Here is an 18,558-nt window from a genome sequence, read left to right as displayed (position 1 = left end):
GCGCCTGGGACTGAATGCGGCAATCGACCTCAGGAACTCTCTCTCCTAGTTACAGTTTCGCGGGGTTAGCGAGCAATGACTGATCTACTGTGTTATGGGGCTAGATAGTGGTGTAGAGTGTCGATGTGGCATTACTCTATGGTGTGGATCGCTATTTACTGTAGCAACTGGTTTCTAATAACCATATGGCCATGCAGTAATGAAGTAGAAACTCATGGTTGTAGTAGTTAACAACGGATATTTATACATAACCCCTACTCCTTAAATGAACGTGCCTCACTATCAACATATGCCCGAAATCGCTGGCTTTAGTTGTTATGCTTCCTATCCGAATCGATGCCAATGATCTTCAATCCTCCAAAATCCGCATATGCCAGTTGATATTTCGTCGGATGCCACGCCACCACTGGGCTCGGCGTCTGCGATTTCACACTGTGAACATATACCCCAGTATCCACGTGAGCTATTTCCAAGCCGTTTCCTTCGTCGCTGCCCCCAACCACATACATCCCATCCCATGAAAAGCTGATGTTCCGGACTGGCCCAGTCATTTCAATCAGTGTCCTCTGGCAAAGCCAGTCTTTTGTGTCCCAGAGGGATATGATTGAATCTGACCCGCCACTCGCCAGAAAGCGAGCTGTTGGTTGTAATGCCAACGACAGACATGACGATGTGTGGCCGTTTAATGTGAGAGGCTTATCTTCCCATCCGCACTGAAAGACGGGTTGGAGGTCAGGATAGCTCAGTATTTTAACACGGCCCTCTCCTGTCGAAACAAATATCCGCTTTCCACTCCAGCAGAAGGCGATCTCGTTTGTTTGCACGTCTTGTGCATGCTCAGCCACCACTTTGAACTGCGCCGGGTCTATGAAGAAGAGGGTATCTGTCTAAAGAAAGTATTAGATATGAGCATGCGATCGGTAGTACTTTTGCATACCTTGTTCCCTACAATGATTCCCTCGCCGTCCGGATGCCACACCAGCGAAACAGCCGATCCAAGGCCCTTGATCTCATTGATACAGGTTTTCGTTCGCACATCCCACAGCTTTAAGACTCCATCTGCGCTCAAACTACATAGCTCGGCATCTTTGACTGGGTTGAATGCTACTTTCTCAATGCTGGCGTCGTGGCCTTTCAGCTCGGTCGAATATCGCACGTTTGGCCTGTCGGGGTTCCAGACTCTAAGGGTGCGGTCTGCTGAACCGGAAGCAATGAGTGTCCCCAGAGGGTTCCAGTCTAAGCATCGTATTCTGTAGCAATAATTAGCTTCTTATTGCCTTGATTAACCAGGAATACCCTGGTTTTAGAAGTAGTCGTCATGAAAGACACACGATCATACCGCTTGGCCTTGCTCGGTCGTTGGGGGGTCATCGGGAAATAGGAGAAACATTTTGAAACTCTGTACAATCGGCATTATTCCCCAGGGATATAATATGCCTATAAATGAGAAAGACAAAGGGGCAGCAACTCATAGTTTTGAGCAAGGGCCCAGGCACCCTTTGTTGGCTATCATGCCATATATGAAACGGGGGAATAGTATTTCTTCACCAGGAGACATAAAATTTGAGGGTAAATAGAAGAACTTACGCGTGAGATCCAACACCACGAGCAGATGGGTCATGATAAGTTTGGGTTTTAAAATTGCTGAAAACCGCCGGGAATCGCTCCTTGGAGATGCTGGGCCTTGGCCTCATGGGCGCCATTGCCCGTTCTTTCTGAAAGGAAACACAGGGAGTCGGTTCAAGCAAAGGCCAGAATATGGGCCGTAGAGAATCTGCAAGAAGCCTCCCGCAGCTAGCAGCACGATTGCCTCAGTGGGCTGTTGTCTTTATACTATAAGTCCTTGTAAGCCTTTGATGTCACGCGTTTTGGGGTTAGGAGATTACGTACAAAGGCCTGGAATGAGACTTCGGGATATATGCGTGCCTTCGTAATAACAAATATATATATATATGGTACAGGCTCAAGGAATTGAACAAGTAAACAGTCGTGCACAAATGTAGATAAAATAGAGTCCAAGTGATCGATCGGCCTGCTGTATCTCTATCTTAGATCTTCAATATCGACGCACGGACCATGAGACACTGGGGTACCTCAAGGTCGTTGCATACGAGTACGCTTGAGCTAGCCAATCTCGGCGCCATACCTGTTCCTGTTCGATCACCTTTTTGATTTATGGCTATAAGCTGTGAATTGACAACTCAGGGCCTCAATTCTCGTCTTGTGCTCTCGAAGCAGCAATATTGCCTACAAGGCATGCGTTGATTCGAATGAGGCCTCGCGCGCCATCACTGAGCCATGTACTGGCCCGTTGGAGCTCCCCGGATATACGCCGCTTCCAATAGCTCCACCTCGAAAGGCCGCATCTATCACTCCAATGATGATGTAGGGCCTCACAGTGCTCCCCAGAGCACCTCATATCTCAATGCCTCAAGCGCAGCTTCAGACACTGCCCAGGATGACGAGGAGTTGCTCTCTGGGCATTTGACTCCAACCACTCCTCGCACCCCCGCTATTCAACCTGTGGAACTCGATGCCCATCGCCGGCCACCAGCCACGTCTCTTGACGATTTGGAATATGGACACAATGATTCGATTCGAGAAGCAGGGAGGCAGCCCATATTGGGACTTCAAATGTCTCGGACAGGGCACCTGTTTGCAGTTATTACAGCAACTTCAATGACAATATGGCAAACAAAGGTATTCAACTTCTTGCTTCCCTGACTTGTTGAAATGTCCATTTGCTAATAATAAATAGCCAACAGCAATACTGGCGGTTGTTGTACGCTCGCCTGGTTCCCTCGAAACTTATGGACCGAATGTCTCTCTCCTCATACGCCCCGACTCAGCCATATTCGTTGTTCAAACAACCCTAGGCTACCTTATCACCTATTCATTGGCAACCGACCCAGATACTCGCGCTTATAGGCCGCATTTCCCTGAAAATTCCAGTGTGAACACCAGAAGACAAAGCAACTTTACTGGCGCTAGAAACCAAAGCGATAGAATACTATGGGGCCCCGGCGAGGGTGGCGGAGTGCGTGAAGTCAGTGTTCGATTTCGGATGGTGATTAAGGTTGATGCGGGCATTGAGAGAGCTCTGGCGCTCGACGAAGAACTGGTTGTTGCAACCACCAAGCCACCTGCAGTGCAGTGTATAAGATGGGCTCCGGATAGCACTGGTAACCAAACCAGTACCGAGCTTCTGAGTAAGATGGCATGGCTGCCCAAAAAAGTCACCGTTTTGGACATGATTTATGATCGCCCGATGAATTTGTCGGCATGGATAACTAGTGACGGGAAGGCCTTTGCAGTGCAACGACTTGTCGAATCGAGGGACGCCATGAAAGCAGAACCACAAGACACAAGCAATCCGCCAAAGAAGTCTACCAGCACAAGCAAGCTCTTTAAGGGATATTGCTTCCATGACCCAAAGAGTGAAACCACTCACGCCACAAAGGTGGCTATAAATGCCAGATTTTCTTTGATTGCTGTTGCGCGTGCGGACTGTAGCATTGATGTCTACGCTGCAAAAGATTACGCTGGAAACATACCCCTATCTCACACTCAAAGGGCTTCAGTATCAAGTGCTACTTCAGGGAAGATAACTTTCTTGGCATACTCTCCGGATGGATATTGCCTCTTCGCCGGCTTTGAAGAAGGCTGGGCATCCTGGAGCGTGTTCGGTAAACCTCAAAGCACAAGCTTCGCTGCCAACCGAGGGGCCAACAAAAACGGCGATGAGGGATGGCTCTATGGAGTTAGCAAAGGGACATGGCTCCCTGGCGGTTCCGAGATACTTCTCGTTGGGCCGAACGACGACAGACTTTGGATCTTGGAAATGTCACGCAGTTCGATTACTGGATGCTTTACTGCATCCAACATATCACGAACAATGCTTCAGACTAGGGACTCGATAATGGTGTACCGAGGTTATGATTTACCTGATCTTACTACGATATCTGCAGAGTCATCTTTGTGGCACCATGCCCAGATTCCTACGAACTATCTCACTGATCAATGGCCAATCCGGTGCTCGGTGATATCGCTTGACGGGAGATATGTGGCAGTCGCTGGTCGACGAGGTCTCGCACACTATAGCATATCCAGTAGCCGATGGAAAACATTTGATGACGGGAACGAGGAAAATAGTTTTGTGGTTCGCGGGGGTATGTGCTGGTATCAGCATATTCTCGTTGCAGCCGTTGAGGCTGGTGATTCTTACGAGGTGAGACTATACCCTCGAGACGCACCTCTTGGAAGCTCTTCTGTGAAACACGCAGTCCGCCTACCAGCGCCAATTGTACTCGTGTCTCCTTCCGGGGAGGATTCATTGCTTGTCTACACATATGACAACTTACTCTACCACTATATTTTTACACCTGTTGATGGGACGATCAAACTTGTCCAGGTTGGCCAGATTGCTTTCCATGGAATTGTCAGATCACCAGCTCGGGTCAGGGGACTCAGTTGGATCTTGCCTGACAAACAAATGAATGAAGGCGACCCAGCTCAGGATGTGGCAACTGCTACTGTGGTGTTTCTAGTGGATGGGAAGCTGGTACTTCTACAGCCATCATTTAACGAAGAGGGGCAATTGAAATATGATATGCGAGTTATTGCTCATAATATCGAATATTTTGCCCTTACGAGAGATTTGCCGGACGAGAAGTCTCAGGGTGTGGCAACATCAGGGTCTCCACATACGGGTACATCTATGAATGGTTTCGAACCTCAAGGTCTGAAGGATTCTCTATGGATGTTTGATGGACAAGAAATCAAGGCATGGCCTGATGTCCAAGATGTGTTGCGGTCGGCGCCTTCTGATTTGGCCCGAGAACTCCCCTCAACGGTTCACTTTGCCACGGATTTTTACCCCTTGTCTATCTCACTAAACAAGGGGATATTAATAGGCGTTGAGCCCGAGTTGGTGCAACGTAGAGACATCAACTTCGCCTTCTTCCGTTTCGCAATAAGGGTATGATATATCCCGTGACGGCCTAGTTGCAAGTACTAACTGTCTACTAGACACATTTATTCATACCTCCAGTGCTCAAATTTCACTTATCTCGATATGATTCGACGGCGGCGCTTCACCTCGCCCATCAGTATCGACATCTTGAATATTTTCCTCACGCCTTGGAAGTCTTACTACACGATGTGCTGGACGATGAAGTCGATAACCCACCCCGCCCTGATCAAGCGCTGCTACCTGGTGTGGTTTCATTCCTATCCTCATTCCCGCAATATCTAGATATTATTGTGCAGTGCACGAGGAAGACGGAAGTGCGATCCTGGCGAACACTATTTGCATACCTACCGCCTCCCGCAACCCTTTTCGAGGAGTCTTTGCAGCAGGGTTCTTTGAAGACAGCAGGAGGATATCTGCTAGTCTTACATACCTTTGAAGAGCTGTCCTCAAGCTCCGAGCAGCTTGTTCGATTACTTGGTAGAGCCAGAGACGAAGGTGACTGGGATCTGTGCAAAGAGCTGGCACGCTTCCTAACGGCCTTGGATGAAAGCGGTGCGACTTTGAGAGAGGCACTGGAGCTGGTTGATATGCGGAGCCCCACGACAGATGTTGAGCGCGTGGGCTCCCTTTTACAAGGCACCACCCTGAAACCGCCACGGCGGTCGGGCAGGGGCAGGCACAGTTTGCCGGCGGGCCTAGGGATATATGATGGTTCGGACCGATCTAGCAGTGGTACTATAAGTCCGGGACAACTGTCGAATAATAGTAGTGATGGAGGATTACGCCAAGACCCGAGCAAGCCAGACTACTTCTCATTTCCATAGTTTTTGTTTGTATATAGAATAGACTATGTATTGGCAGAATATTATGACCGAGGGATTAAAGAATATTTACAAAAATAATGACCTTACCAAAAATCAAAGAATATCGAGATGCTTTTGTTGCAAAACATTTAATAAAGGTGACTTGTGGAGTATTGTTGTAGTAGAAATTGTCGGAATCGGCTGTAGCGCGCTTTTGGGTTTAATCGCGACAGGGGTGTTGACATCAGATCAGATTATCACAAGCGGCGCCCGCTTTCCCCCACCAACGCACAAGGACGCAGCTTCCTCAACCAAAGCGGGATCCACGTAACGACGCAGCCTTCCGTATCAACACCTCTGCTCTTTCGCAACACCCGGCGGAGCGCAGGAAGCGCCAGCAGACTCAGTCGCGACTGCCTGTCCAACAGGCCCACGAAATGGACGACTTCAACAGCGAAACCGATAGCGATTACACTAGTTACTGGAGAGACTGGGTAGGTCTATCATGATCGTTCCTTCTGTTTATAACCTCTGCCTTGAGCAAGTGCGATGGCAGGCGCGCTGCTGCTTATTTGGGCGATGGGAAAGCGCGATGGGAGGGGCGCACAATTCGATCATTGTCTCGCGCCGATCGGCCACGGAAGGCTGTCTTTCCGCAGCTTTGAAGAACTTGCGCCCCGTCCAACGTGCACGCTACAGGCATAAATAGAAGACTTCAAAGAATAGCCTTGCTCCACCGGCCCCGACGAAATGCAAACTATTTCCCCAGATCGTCTTAGGCTCAGACGCAAGCTTTTTGGGCGCGAGAGAAAAGAACTCCCACCAGCCGCCCCGAAGTTTGTCCCATCGTCGCCCGATCACTCGTCGGACCGTGTAAAGCCACCGCGGTGTGGTTGGCTTCCACACATATGGAGCGATATGGTTCACATCTTAGTTGTATTGTCAAATTCAAGATGCAATGGCTGACTTCTTCTCTCTACAGTTCATCTCATCGCGGGGTAATGAGTATTTCTGCGAGATCGACGAGGAGTACTTGACGGATCGGTTCAACTTGACGGGGCTTAGTACGGAAGTGCAATACTATCAGTATGCGCTCGATCTGGTCACTGATGTCTTCGATCTGGATTGCGACGATGATATGAGGGAGACGATTGAGAAGTCTGCCAGGCACTTATACGGTCTCGTGCACGCAAGATACATTGTAACGACCCGAGGACTGGCAAAGATGGTAGGGGTCCCCTCCTGGAACTATGTATATGGATATATTGACTGACACTTCATCAGCTGGACAAGTATAAGAAGAACGACTTTGGCAAATGTCCACGCGTCATGTGCAAATCACAACCCCTCCTTCCCATGGGCCAGTCGGACAACCCCAACATCAAAGCCGTGAAGCTCTACTGCTCCAAGTGCGAAGATATCTATAACCCAAAGTCTTCGCGTCACGCCGCCATCGATGGCGCGTACTTCGGGACCAGCTTCCACAACATCCTGTTCCAGGTGTACCCAGCGCTGATGCCCGCCAAGAGCTACGAACGCTACAGTCCTAGGATCTATGGATTCAAGGTTCACGCGCCTGCAGCGCTGATTAGGTGGCAGAATGGGCAACGGGAAGATATGAGGAGGCGGCTGAGGCATTTGAAGGTTGACAGTGGATTTGTGGATGATGAGAGGGATGAACTGGACACCGAATATGAGGAGGACTTTGAGCCAGAGGGTGTCGCGAACGGTTCTGTTGCGGGCGGGCCTGTGAATGGCATGGCATGAAATGTTCACCTTTGTGACGGGATAAAATCCCGAGGTGAACTGATGAAGATATGATGTCTGGTTTCTCAACAAATGGGCTGATGGCGAGTGTAAGGGGGATGCTGCACTGTAGGCGTTTTTCAATATGGGATAATTAGGCGCGGCGAATCATACATGATGCCGCGATGGGACGAGGAATAGCTTCATATGTTGAGTGTTTATCACTGGCCAAGGCATATAGAAAGTCAACCAGGTTCCATACTTCTACTTCAATGTGCCGTGCTGTAGTATTGTTCTGTTTGCTTCAGGTGATATATATACGTGTGGACCCTGACCAAGCTCTCTAGTGATTGGCTATGTAGGCATTATTTAGATGAAATTTAATTGTATAGTATTAAATATTATTATTCTCTCTCTAGCATAATAAGGGGACCTCCCGCTGTCTACTTTTAAGTATATTTTGGATAATAGCTTATCGTGAATAAAATTCACAAGATGCCAAATAAAAAACTTAAACCCCACAAGCACCGATTTTACTCCACCCCACACACAACTACTATCATATAACTCCAGTCTCTCCTAAACTAGAGCAATTTATTATTAATTCTGATGTTTGCAAGTGCCGGGGCCTAACGCGGTAGTTTCCTCTGTGGGGAAAGAACTGGAGCTGAATGACGATATTATTCATTGTGACGTATGAGAAACAACACCGATCCCGAACGACAAGTGACCGAAGTGGCCACCAACGTCACAAGTAACTATCATGTTTTACCCACATAGATCCGATGTGAGCTCTCGAGGGTAGCATAAAATGATTTCGTCATCACATAGTTCATAGCATATAGTTTGCACATCTGCGCCTACTCGATCTCGTCAACATAATTACCTACCATACAGCTTGAAAGATGCCGACTATTCAAAAATTGAACACTGGTGCCTCCATCCCAGCCATTGGCTTTGGCACTTGGCAGGACAAAGAAGAGCAGGAGGATGCCGTTCTTGAGGCACTGAAAGCTGGCGTAAGTTTTACCATCCTTGGTTTCCTCTAGAGCAAGGGCAAGTTCTAACATTTTTTTCTATAATAGTACAAACACATTGACACGGCACACATCTACGGCACGGAACCTGCAGTTGCAAAAGCCATCAAAAGATCCGGGGTAGACCGCAAAACCCTCTTCATAACCACCAAGCTCTGGAACAACGCCCACGCACCAGAGGATGTCGAACCAGCTCTCAATGACTCCCTCAAAGCTCTGCAGACCGACTACGTCGATCTCTACTTGATGCATTGGCCTGGGGCCTTCAAATCCGGCTCTGAACTGATGCCTAAGGATGCGAATGGCAAGATGGAGACGGCGAAGATCGATTACCTCGATACGTGGAAGGCGATGGAGAAGCTCCTTGACACGGGAAAGGTGAAGGCCATTGGAGTGTGCAACTTCAATAAGGCTGAAATCGAGAGGATTTACAAGGAGGGGAAGGTACCACCGGCTATGCATCAGGTGGAGATGCATCCGTGGTTGCAGCAGACTGAGTTCGCGGAGTGGCACAAGATGAAGGGTATTCATATGACGCAGTACTCGCCCTTTGGGAACCTCAACCAGACCTACGATGCTGGGAAGAACTTGGGCAAGCTGACGGTAAGGAAACATGCTGCCTTTATTATTAATGATGTGTTACTAATACAGTGTAGGAGGAGCCTGTCCTTGTGGAGATTGGTAAGAAGTATGGAAAGAGCGGTGCACAAGTTGCCCTCGCCTGGGGTGTTGCTCATGGCAGGTGTGTGGTGCCAAAGAGCAAGACTCCTCAGCGGATTAGAGATAATTTGGAGGGAGACTTTAAGCTTAAAGATGAGGATGTTAAGAAGATTGACGGACTGGATAAGAAGTTGAGATTCAATGACCCATCTGGGTCGTTTGGATATAACTTCCACGTTGGTCTGGATGGAAAGAAATAAGATCGATACGAGTTTAAAATCTACTGTACAATATCTTGAATTACACAATTTCACAACTGGCACCATAGAATATCCATAATCGGAGTTGTCATGTCATATATGTTGTCATACTGTATTCAAACTTATTCTACCTAATCATATCCAACAACACCCAGTCCCCTCCACTGACTATCATTGACGAGCCTCATTCATAATATCCCTCAACACCGGCTTCCCAGCAAATAACGCCCGCTCATTAATCACCGCCTTCTTTGGCCCCTTAAAGTTCTCATTCCCTATTGCACGCCCCGGCATCCTCGCCGCTTTCAAATCAAGTTGCTTCCACCCCCCCTTTTCCGGAGTCGCCGCAGCACTGCCGCTCGCCTGCGTCGCCGCATCGTCAAAACAGTGGCTATCCAATGCACCTCCCGGGAGGTCATATACCCAAGCTTTCCTCTCCATAAGCCTCACAAACTGTCCAACCATCTCCTCCGCCCCTCCTTCTCCACCCTTAAGCGTCGATCCGCTTCCTACAACCAGTAGCTTCGTTTTCGCACGCGTGAACGCGACATTGATTCGCCGCCAGTCGCGTAGGAGCTCTCCAATCCCACCTGCCTCGTTGCTTCGTACTAAGCTTATCACTACCACCTCCTTGTCGCGGCCCTGGAAGCGATCGCAGGTGTGCATCTCGACTTCCTGGTGTGAGCGCAGGTTGTGCTTCAACAAAGCGAGCTGCGATCGATAATGCGTCATGACCCCTATTTCAGTGCCTGGAACTCCGACACTGAGTAGAGCCTGCACGAGCTGCGAGCAGATCGTGGCTTCTGTAGGATTGACGATACGATTACCCTTGGCCTCTTCACGGGGTCGAGGAACCAGGGTATCTGTATTAACGAAGCAGGCCTTCGTTGCCGGATCCAACAGATCGCGAATCCAGCACTGACCCTTTGCAGGAGCAGCGCAGATGGTCTTCCCCGCGCGTGACATCGTCGACGAGGAGAAATGGTGCGTTTGGAGGTTTGCCATATTGGGGATGCTGATACTGCGAGCCGCAATCTCTGGGGTGCCGCATTTGAGTCGACCGGAGTAGATGAGCTCATTGGAGAGGGCCATGACTTCCGCACACATGCGGTATTGGTGCTCGAGGTTCACAACGGCGGCAGGATGAGCGTCGGAAAGTAGCTTGAAAAGGCTTACATCTAGTCCGCCTGTACGTGCTGCTTCGTTTTGCACGAGAGGAGGTAGTTGGTTGTGGTCGCCAACAAGAACGAAAGTCCGAGCCATGCGGATTGGGCCAAGGCAAACGGGAAGGGTGATCTGCGATGCCTCGTCCACGATGCAGTAATCGAAAGTGCGTTCGCTGAAGATGGCATGGTTGACTCCAAGGCAAGTTGTCGCAACTACTGGAGTATCATGCCACAGACGCCCCAATTCCTCAAATGACGATCTAGGTTTTGCGGCTAGCTCAGCGAATTCTTGAACCTCCGCGTTAATTTTCGCCGCAGCTCCAAGGCGGAGAATAGGGATCTTGTCATCGCGAAGTTTGAGAAGGATGTTATCCACAGCAGTATGCGTGTAGGATGCAAGTAAAACGCTCTTCCCCTGAGATACCAATGCCCGGATGATATGAGCTATGGTGGTCGTCTTTCCTGTGCCAGGCATGCCGAGTACGAGCGCATAAGTTTGCGCGCTCATGACCTTGTCAATAGCTCTTCTCTGATCAATGTTGATACTTTCCCTATCTTTCAGCACGTAGTTGGTGGCCTGTGACTTGAATTTTGGCGCTTCTAAGTCAACGATCAAGCTTCTCAACTGCCGTGACATAAAAGGCCCGTCCGCCATGAGTTGAATGATGTTATTTCGGACTGTTGCCATACCATTGCTGAATTCGTCCTTATCGAGTCGATATCGCACTGGTGCCTCTGTTATCTTGCCTTCTGTCGATTCTGGTGCTGACCCTTCGCCTGCAACTTCCATAATACTTGCAAAGACCTGATTGTTGGCCTCATCAAAGCCAGGACGTCGAATACGAGCATTATGTAGGCGCCTGTCGACTGCCACAGTAATCCGATGCTTTCGGACGTGTGTCACATACCCGTTAGCAAGGGCGAAATGGCCCTTCTCATCAGAGATCACTATGGGTTCGCCAATAGTGATTTGAGATTCGAGGAAAGACGTATTGGCGGCTTCATCCTGCCTGATCAAGGTATATCGGAAGCGGTTAATCTTAGGGTTGTCCTGTTCTTCGTATGCCGAACCAGGTTCAATAATCACATTTGAAAAGCATCTCCCTAGCTTCTCTCGTTCGGAGCTGAGCATGGTCCATAACTCCCGTCTGAACTTCAAGCTCTCCTTCTCCTCTTTAGTCAGAAGGTCATCCCATTTGAGAAAAAACTCTTTATGCTGTGGAGTGAGATGTTTCACAACCTCGTCGAACTTGTCCTTCATACCGCTCGTCTCTCCGTCTCCGTCGTCGGCAAGCTTATGGTATATGAAGCAAGTGGTTTTGGCATAACATCGACCGCACAGGTTCTCCTTTTTGAGCATTGGCGGCAGCTGCGCATGTCTTTCACGGACAAAGCAGGCAAGCTCATTCCTCTGCATGATCATGTGGCGTAGCTCATGGCGAATGGCCGGAATTCGTATTGTCTCTGAAGTTTCCATATAATATAGGATGCCGTATGCGATGTCGATGTCATATCTGTCCGATAAAAGAAGATTGTATAGTGCAGTTTGTGCTCGATGAGACGCATTGGCATTCTTGCCAGTCTTAACTTCAAAGGGAACTGTTAATGTCCGGCGGGATTTCGCATCTTGCATTGTCACTTGGACAGTGGCGTCAATATTTCCCTTCAGTCCGTACATTGGTGACCACACGTGTTCCTCGACGTCTAGGAGTTTGCTCACGCACATCGTGGCCGTATCACCATTGCCAGCCTTGACGATTGCTTCCGGGTGTGGTTTTGAAGTGACGAAAACTTCGGCCCAAGATTGTAGCTCTCCCATCTTACTTTGCAGGTATTCCACAGCCTGGGGGATCTGTATCTTTATAGTATAGAGGTCCTCCAGATGCCTGGTCGCAGTTTTCTCAATGAGATCATGGAGCCATGGGCTATCCCATCTGTTGGCCATCATTGCAGCTTGGAATATTTCATGGAGAATAGTCCCATAAACAAGTGGTGCACTGGAATCACTCGTAGCTTTGACACGGTCTTGCAACACGGCGCGTCTCGTGCAGCCAAAAGAGTCGGCGACCACGGTGGCCGAAATCAAATGATCTGGATGGAGGATCAACAAGCTATGCGAGTCGTCGATAACACATTGACCAGAAACAAAATCGCCGATGACGTGAACAGCGGCCTTCTCCGTGACCTGTGTTTCAATCCATCCATCTCTTAGTCGAATAGTTCGATACTCCTTGGTGTTTTCTACTTGTACTATAAGAACCTGTGACTGTTAGCTGGCTCTTAACATGAGGCGGGGCTAGTAAACCTTTTCGTTGCACTGGCGCCCCCTCGAATTCTGGTAGCTATCATCGAGTATGTTTGTCACAAGATACCGCTGAATTACTCTGGGCTTTTGACTGAGCTGTAAAACATATTCTTAGTAATTTGAGCAGAAGGCTATGGATACTCAGTACGTACATTCGAAAAGCAACTAGCTGAATTCTGTAATGCCTGTGCCTGTGTAGCCGATGCCTCCGCCACAGCAAAGTCCGTGTCATCTAAATCATCACCGTATTCATCATCAGAGTCAGCTATATCCGCCACTGTCTTAGCATCAGGGCCTTTCCCTTCAGCTAATTCCTCCTGTTTCAAAGCAGGTTGATTGCCTGCGTCGGCAGTAGCTGGAAGGGTGTCGTATTTCGATAAAATTTCCTCGAAGTCTGCGGCAAACATTTCTTCGTCGGAATCTGCAAATTCATCATCCTCTTCCGCATCCGCAGGAGGCATTATGCTGGGTTTCTTAGCTGGCGCGGGGCTATCTTGGGTATTTATAGGTCGCCTATCGAGGTACATTCCTGTTGCAGGAGATTGTGAGGTTTGAATGCTGGTCTGATTCGATTCAAGCACCTCCAGGAACGACTCGTCGAATTGATCAGCGTCAAAATCTCCGTAATCCGACGAGGTGGAATCCGACTTCTGCGACACAGTCGCATCGTCCCTTTCTTCAGGCTGTAATCGGAGTCGTGGTGCTTCGCCTTCCACAATGCCAGCATCTGTGGTCACATAGCGATCTTTCGCACCTAAAGGCGACGCCTGATGCATCTCCTTCCTTTCGCTCCAAGTCTTACTTCGTGGGATAGGCGACGAGCTTGAGGGGCCGGAGGAAAACGCTAACTTATCCGGGCTCACTGCTGCCACTTTTATCCCATCAAGCAACTCACTAACCCGTGAAGGTTTGGACAGCGCGCTTTTCATAGGCCCCGTGAATACATCTGTATGATCTTCAAAAACGCCAACTTTCCTCCTTTTCGGAAATTGTGTACCGCAGCTGATAGATCTTTTGAACGTTCCTTCCCTTGACGCAGAATTTTTGACATTTGCGCTTTGCGGTGACGAGCTGTTGCCCATGAGGTGTGCAAATAGTGGGTTTGGGGGGCCTCTCGGGGTGAATTTGTCGGCCCCAATGGCATATCCAGACCATAAGTCTAACCCCGGGCCGGCATGAGCAGCGTGGGAGCCCGGTTGTTGAATATCACCAGCTTCTGGATTCGCGGTAAAATGCGACGATATATTTCCTGGCGACGACATTGGCGACGAACTTCGAGGCCGCTTTCTACCCCCCCGCCTGGGTGCAACATAAGAAGTGCTATTGTTATCAACGGCGTTGATGGCCTGGTCCCACATGACACGCTCGTCTGGCGTTTTTAATTGTAGTTGTGCCATTGACCCCACATCCATCATGCCGATGAGTTCGGGAAGCGCCAGTTTGCTCGAGGGGGTCGCGGGAGTCTCAATACTCGGTTTCGCAAAATCTTTTCGAGATAAAGGGCTTATCCCATACTCTGATGCTTTGAGTGGTGTGTTCTCCTTGTCCTCTTCTAAGACAAGAGGATTTGCCCCCGTCCCAGACATGTCTATGGAAGACCGACGGTTCTTGATTTGAGCGTTGCATTGGAAGACTTCGAGTTTGCTTTTCGTGGCCGAGGATATAGGGATCGGAGGTTTCGTTCGCGCTGGTTCTGAGGGATTCACATCATATCGGTTCTGGGGCGCGTGGAATGTTTTATTTCGTTGCCATTGAGGTCGTCGTTGCTTCTCTAGTTAGCCCACACTCTCTCAATCACCTTGGAGGAATATAAGTACCTTTGTCGAATGATTCGTATCTGAGAACGACTTCTGAAGAGGCATATTATGGTATGGAGGGGTGAGGGTGAGGGGTGGTGGGGATGTTTTGTAACAATTACACTCTTGTCCCTCAATTACCTACGTCGTTCCTACTCTTGTGTTTAGAAGACGCGTCCCAAGTCGCGTCCACGAGAGCACGTGATATGGGGTACTGGGGCCTCTAAACCTCTCATCAAGCAAGAACACCAAGCGGAGATTTGCGGAGTTGGCGGGTATCGCTCCGACTGGGTCCCTGGCGCTAAGCTCTCCGGGGTGGAGTGCTCCAACGTGGGGGAGAGCGATTATCGGCTAGGACCGTCGAGAATGGCGCGTGGGTGGTCGATAAGGATTTTGAGATTCTCTCGCTCCAGCCAGGGTCTCGAAAAACTTCATCTCTTCCATCTTCACCGCAACAGGTTTGTAGGTCTCACCCTTCACTGGAAGCCATGCTCATACGGAGCTGGCCATTTGGAACCATTTTCTAACCTTTGTAGCAGCTCACACGACAGCAATCATGACTGACAGACCTTTGCCGTTCGTCTACCAGTTCGCGGCTGGTATGTTACCTCAGACCCAGTATGCCATTGACTCTTGCTAACAGGATGTAGGCGCCGTGGCTGGTGTGTCTGAGGTGAGGACAGGCCCGAAGTTAACATGAACAATTGCTAACCCTGGTTAAATTCAGATCTTGGTTATGTGAGTCAACTCGGGAGACGCGGCGCATTTGAACTCTGCTGACTTTCACACGCAGGTACCCGTTAGATGTCGTCAAGACCAGAGTGTACGATTTCTCTTGAATATAAAGCTATTGTTGTGAGGCTAATACGGCGATAGACAACTGCAGACCGGCACTGGAAAAGGCGCAGATTCCTACAATGGCATGTTGGATTGCTTCCGCAAGATCATCAAGAATGAAGGGTTAGTCAAGCTACGGGCAGAAAGCAGCTTGAGATTCTAATCCATACCAGTTTCGGACGGCTATACCGCGGAATCGAGGCTCCCATCCTGATGGAGGCCCCCAAGCGCGCCACCAAATTCGCCGCCAACGACAAGTGGGGACAATTCTACCGTGACGCATTTGGCATCCCCAAGATGACCCAGTCTCTCTCCATCCTCACCGGTGCCACCGCTGGTGCCACCGAGGCCGTCGTCGTTGTTCCTTTCGAGCTCGTCAAGATCCGTCTGCAGGATAAGGCATCAGCAGGCAGATACACCGGCATGATCGACTGTGTCGCCAAGATTGTGAAGCAGGAGGGCCCACTCGCCCTGTACAACGGCCTCGAGAGCACCATGTGGCGCCACATCCTCTGGAACGCCGGTTACTTCGGCTGTATCTTCCAGGTGCGCGCGCTGCTCCCCAAGGCCGACAACAAGAACCAGCAGATGATGTACGACATGTTGTCCGGTGCCACCGGAGGAACTTTCGGTACCATCCTCAACACCCCCATGGATGTCGTCAAGTCCAGGATTCAGAACACCACCAAGGTGGCTGGGCAGGTCCAGAAGTACAACTGGGCGTGGCCAGCGCTTGCGACGGTTTTCAAGGAGGAGGGCTTCGCTGCGCTGTACAAGGGATTCACGCCTAAGGTTCTGAGGTTGGGTCCCGGTGGAGGTATTCTGCTCGTCGTCTACACTGGCGTTATGGACTTCTTCCGCGCCATGCGGGATAAGAAGGAGGCGGCGGCGGCATAAATTCACATACCATTTGTCTCTGTTCGTTCTGATTATCTGTACATGTATGACCGGTTTGTGCTATTGCTCTTTTGATGACATAGAAGTTAGATCTTGGCAGCGCCGGCAGGCATTAGAATGGGTGGAAGCATACATATTATATCAGTCATGGGTTAGCCACGTCACAATATATCCAGATACACTTGCGTTATCCAAATGGTGTCTAGATTGTCAGCGTTGCGAAGCACGTGTGGGAGTTTGGCGACAGGAAGCAATTGCTCATTCTGCCCATAAGCCTGGCAAGGAAGGGCAAGGCAGTGTCCAGGAGGAGTTATAGCAGCCCATAAGAAAGTATATAACGCCCCGTCCGTATGTGAAACCAATTTTCTATCATAACACAAGAAGGGACGACACGGACACTGCAGGGACACTAAATTCACACTTATTATATGCTGCCTCAAGAATGCACACGCACCAGTGATAGCGAACTGGGCATTGAGTGTAGCAGGAGTACCGACGGTAACAGTAGTGGCAGTGACAGGAGAGTAGTAGCGGTGACAAGAGCAGCATCGGCAACAAGAGCAGGAGCGATAACAAGAATATCACCGCTGGTAAGAACAACATCAGTCTAGAATGACGCGGGAAGTCATTGCAACATACTATGTGGCTAACTGCCCACTTGAGGAGAAACTTGACTCTAAGGATAAATTTGAGTATATCCTAATGGCGTATTGCTAAGCCAACTTCGTGGTTATCAAGGCGGCAGGGTACGTGCGTGACTAGGGTAAATATGATGGAAGTGACGATGCTCAAGATGCAATCTACAAAACAACATCTAAGCAAAAAAGAAAACACGTTCTGTCCAAAGCCCGAAAGAGAGACAGCAAGTAGTTGGCTACAGAAGTTTCGCAAACTAGCGACGGCGATCTGGTCTCCCATGAGCTCGGCATATATATTGCGCCCCAACTCAAGCAGCAGAGGAGCCCATCCTGGGCGTCGTCCTCTGGTTGGTTGCAGGCGTCAAGTTCTTTGTTTGGTGGAGGGTGTCAAGTCTCCTTTGATCATGGTGACCGGGCATGGACGATCTCAGAGGTAGCGGCGTTAATAGGAGTAACAGTGGCAGGAGAGTGGCAGCGGGGAGAACAGTAGTAGTGAGACAATAAGAATAGCAGCGACAGCAAGAATAACGACAGCAAGAGTACCAATGGCCACAAGAATGGCCCCCTCCTCACTCGAGGGTTAATTATATGCTAGTCGACATTGCAACCTTCGAGGCGCCCCGGGTCAAGCCTTATGATGGCCCAGTCCTGGATAAATCCTGCCGAAGATATATCATCAACAGATGTGGCATAAACAAATCCAAGCGTACTATCAGACCCCCCAACAGCCCCCAGCCTAGCCCGATAACCAGCTGTATCTTCGTCGTAGCGCTTTGATCTGATCTTTCTTTCCCCGCGAGAAACGCAAGTGTCCATGCTATTCCCGAAGCCTCGTGGAAAAGAAAGTAAACTCGCCAGACTGGACTAGCCGGAGTCCGAAAAAAGAGATTATAGGTGCAGACAAGACAAGTGACAAAGCAGAGTCCCCCTACGTAGACCCCTTTCTTCCCAGGCGAAACTGGGCTTGAAGTGATGGAAAAGGGGGGGGGGGGCTAACCTGGGTGATTGGGGATGCGCTGCCGTGTAATATTTGGGAGAGCCTCTACAATGTAAGAACTGGGACGCATATTACTTATCCCCAACTCATGAATGTATCTCCCACTGTGCGAGCGCAGATTGAATATGGGATCACCATGAAACAAGGACGACAACCACGTTAGCTGCAGAAGTTCGTGTACCAGCGCGAGGATCAACCTAGGCATTGCGGGCAGTAACAGTAATACCAGTATAACAGGAGTAGCAGCGACGACAAGAGTGACAGAGGGAGTAGGAACGGTGACAAGAATCGCAACAGCAACGAGAACAGCAGCATTACCAAGAGCAGCAACAGCGGTCTAGAATGGCCCGGGGAGTTAATACAACGAGCTCCCCCTTGGCTATCTTCTCAACACAGCCAATACCTTCGGGTTGGTCCGTACGTGATGATGTCCTTGGAGACGTA

The 18,558-nt window shown here is 49.6% G+C and overlaps 6 protein-coding genes across 6 annotated transcripts; 4 read left to right on the top strand and 2 right to left on the bottom strand.

Annotated features, from left to right (window-relative positions):
* Positions 1–42: 42 nt before the first annotated feature.
* VE01_00429 (uncharacterized protein) lies at positions 43–2,065 on the bottom strand. The gene is made up of 4 exons (XM_018269960.2): positions 1,891–2,065; positions 1,588–1,833; positions 938–1,250; positions 43–887 (listed from the first exon to the last, which is right to left on the bottom strand). The coding sequence occupies exons 2-4, from the start codon at positions 1,701–1,703 to the stop codon at positions 309–311; spliced, it is 1,008 nt and encodes a 335-aa protein (XP_018135440.1). The 5' UTR covers positions 1,704–1,833; positions 1,891–2,065; the 3' UTR covers positions 43–308.
* Positions 2,066–2,143: 78 nt separating this feature from the next.
* On the top strand, positions 2,144–5,905 carry VE01_00428 (uncharacterized protein). Its single transcript, XM_059463270.1, has 3 exons — positions 2,144–2,700; positions 2,759–4,978; positions 5,029–5,905. The coding sequence occupies exons 1-3, from the start codon at positions 2,299–2,301 to the stop codon at positions 5,794–5,796; spliced, it is 3,390 nt and encodes a 1,129-aa protein (XP_059320145.1). The 5' UTR covers positions 2,144–2,298; the 3' UTR covers positions 5,797–5,905.
* Positions 5,906–6,068: 163 nt separating this feature from the next.
* CKB2 (casein kinase 2 regulatory subunit) lies at positions 6,069–7,775 on the top strand. The gene is made up of 3 exons (XM_018269959.2): positions 6,069–6,269; positions 6,758–7,003; positions 7,060–7,775. The coding sequence occupies exons 1-3, from the start codon at positions 6,213–6,215 to the stop codon at positions 7,540–7,542; spliced, it is 786 nt and encodes a 261-aa protein (XP_018135441.2). The 5' UTR covers positions 6,069–6,212; the 3' UTR covers positions 7,543–7,775.
* A 377-nt stretch (positions 7,776–8,152) lies between these two features.
* On the top strand, positions 8,153–9,539 carry VE01_00427 (uncharacterized protein). The gene is made up of 3 exons (XM_018269958.2): positions 8,153–8,540; positions 8,607–9,161; positions 9,215–9,539. The coding sequence occupies exons 1-3, from the start codon at positions 8,427–8,429 to the stop codon at positions 9,476–9,478; spliced, it is 933 nt and encodes a 310-aa protein (XP_018135168.1). The 5' UTR covers positions 8,153–8,426; the 3' UTR covers positions 9,479–9,539.
* Positions 9,540–9,565: 26 nt separating this feature from the next.
* On the bottom strand, positions 9,566–14,881 carry DNA2 (Tripartite DNA replication factor). The gene is made up of 4 exons (XM_018269957.2): positions 14,767–14,881; positions 13,102–14,715; positions 12,950–13,045; positions 9,566–12,904 (listed from the first exon to the last, which is right to left on the bottom strand). The coding sequence occupies exons 1-4, from the start codon at positions 14,809–14,811 to the stop codon at positions 9,650–9,652; spliced, it is 5,010 nt and encodes a 1,669-aa protein (XP_018135442.1). The 5' UTR covers positions 14,812–14,881; the 3' UTR covers positions 9,566–9,649.
* A 212-nt stretch (positions 14,882–15,093) lies between these two features.
* Positions 15,094–16,789, top strand: VE01_00425 (uncharacterized protein). Its single transcript, XM_018269956.2, has 7 exons — positions 15,094–15,207; positions 15,285–15,344; positions 15,396–15,418; positions 15,473–15,483; positions 15,539–15,568; positions 15,622–15,705; positions 15,756–16,789. The coding sequence occupies exons 2-7, from the start codon at positions 15,302–15,304 to the stop codon at positions 16,477–16,479; spliced, it is 915 nt and encodes a 304-aa protein (XP_018135443.1). The 5' UTR covers positions 15,094–15,207; positions 15,285–15,301; the 3' UTR covers positions 16,480–16,789.
* The last annotated feature ends 1,769 nt before the right edge of the window (positions 16,790–18,558 follow it).

The sequence above is a fragment of the Pseudogymnoascus verrucosus genome, assembly GCF_001662655.1.
Source record: "Pseudogymnoascus verrucosus strain UAMH 10579 unplaced genomic scaffold scaffold_1, whole genome shotgun sequence".
Lineage (NCBI taxonomy): Eukaryota > Fungi > Ascomycota > Leotiomycetes > Thelebolales > Thelebolaceae > Pseudogymnoascus > Pseudogymnoascus verrucosus.
The sequence above is the reverse complement of the archived record's forward strand: the minus strand, read 5'-3'. Positions and strand labels throughout refer to the sequence as shown.

Bases quoted from the DNA above. Each gene is read 5' to 3' on its own strand.
- VE01_00429 (XM_018269960.2), bottom strand. From the start codon at position 1,703: ATGGCGCCCATGAGGCCAAGGCCCAGCATCTCCAAGGAGCGATTCCCG. The intron at 1,251-1,587 runs GTAAGTTCTTCT...TTATTGCTACAG, and splicing joins CGTGGTGTTGGATCTCACGC to AATACGATGCTTAGACTGGA. The intron at 888-937 runs GTATGCAAAAGT...TACTTTCTTTAG, and splicing joins GAATCATTGTAGGGAACAAG to ACAGATACCCTCTTCTTCAT.
- VE01_00428 (XM_059463270.1), top strand. From the start codon at position 2,299: ATGTACTGGCCCGTTGGAGCTCCCCGGATATACGCCGCTTCCAATAGC. The intron at 2,701-2,758 runs GTATTCAACTTC...AATAATAAATAG, and splicing joins TGACAATATGGCAAACAAAG to CCAACAGCAATACTGGCGGT. The intron at 4,979-5,028 runs GTATGATATATC...ACTGTCTACTAG, and splicing joins TCTTCCGTTTCGCAATAAGG to ACACATTTATTCATACCTCC.
- CKB2 (XM_018269959.2), top strand. From the start codon at position 6,213: ATGGACGACTTCAACAGCGAAACCGATAGCGATTACACTAGTTACTGG. The intron at 6,270-6,757 runs GTAGGTCTATCA...TTCTCTCTACAG, and splicing joins CTAGTTACTGGAGAGACTGG to TTCATCTCATCGCGGGGTAA. The intron at 7,004-7,059 runs GTAGGGGTCCCC...ACACTTCATCAG, and splicing joins CCCGAGGACTGGCAAAGATG to CTGGACAAGTATAAGAAGAA.
- VE01_00427 (XM_018269958.2), top strand. From the start codon at position 8,427: ATGCCGACTATTCAAAAATTGAACACTGGTGCCTCCATCCCAGCCATT. The intron at 8,541-8,606 runs GTAAGTTTTACC...TTTCTATAATAG, and splicing joins TTGAGGCACTGAAAGCTGGC to TACAAACACATTGACACGGC. The intron at 9,162-9,214 runs GTAAGGAAACAT...AATACAGTGTAG, and splicing joins AGAACTTGGGCAAGCTGACG to GAGGAGCCTGTCCTTGTGGA.
- DNA2 (XM_018269957.2), bottom strand. From the start codon at position 14,811: ATGCCTCTTCAGAAGTCGTTCTCAGATACGAATCATTCGACAAAG. The intron at 14,716-14,766 runs GTACTTATATTC...TAACTAGAGAAG, and splicing joins ATACGAATCATTCGACAAAG to CAACGACGACCTCAATGGCA. The intron at 12,905-12,949 runs GTTTACTAGCCC...TAACAGTCACAG, and splicing joins GGCGCCAGTGCAACGAAAAG to GTTCTTATAGTACAAGTAGA.
- VE01_00425 (XM_018269956.2), top strand. From the start codon at position 15,302: ATGACTGACAGACCTTTGCCGTTCGTCTACCAGTTCGCGGCTG. The intron at 15,345-15,395 runs GTATGTTACCTC...AACAGGATGTAG, and splicing joins CGTCTACCAGTTCGCGGCTG to GCGCCGTGGCTGGTGTGTCT. The intron at 15,569-15,621 runs GTACGATTTCTC...ATACGGCGATAG, and splicing joins GATGTCGTCAAGACCAGAGT to ACAACTGCAGACCGGCACTG.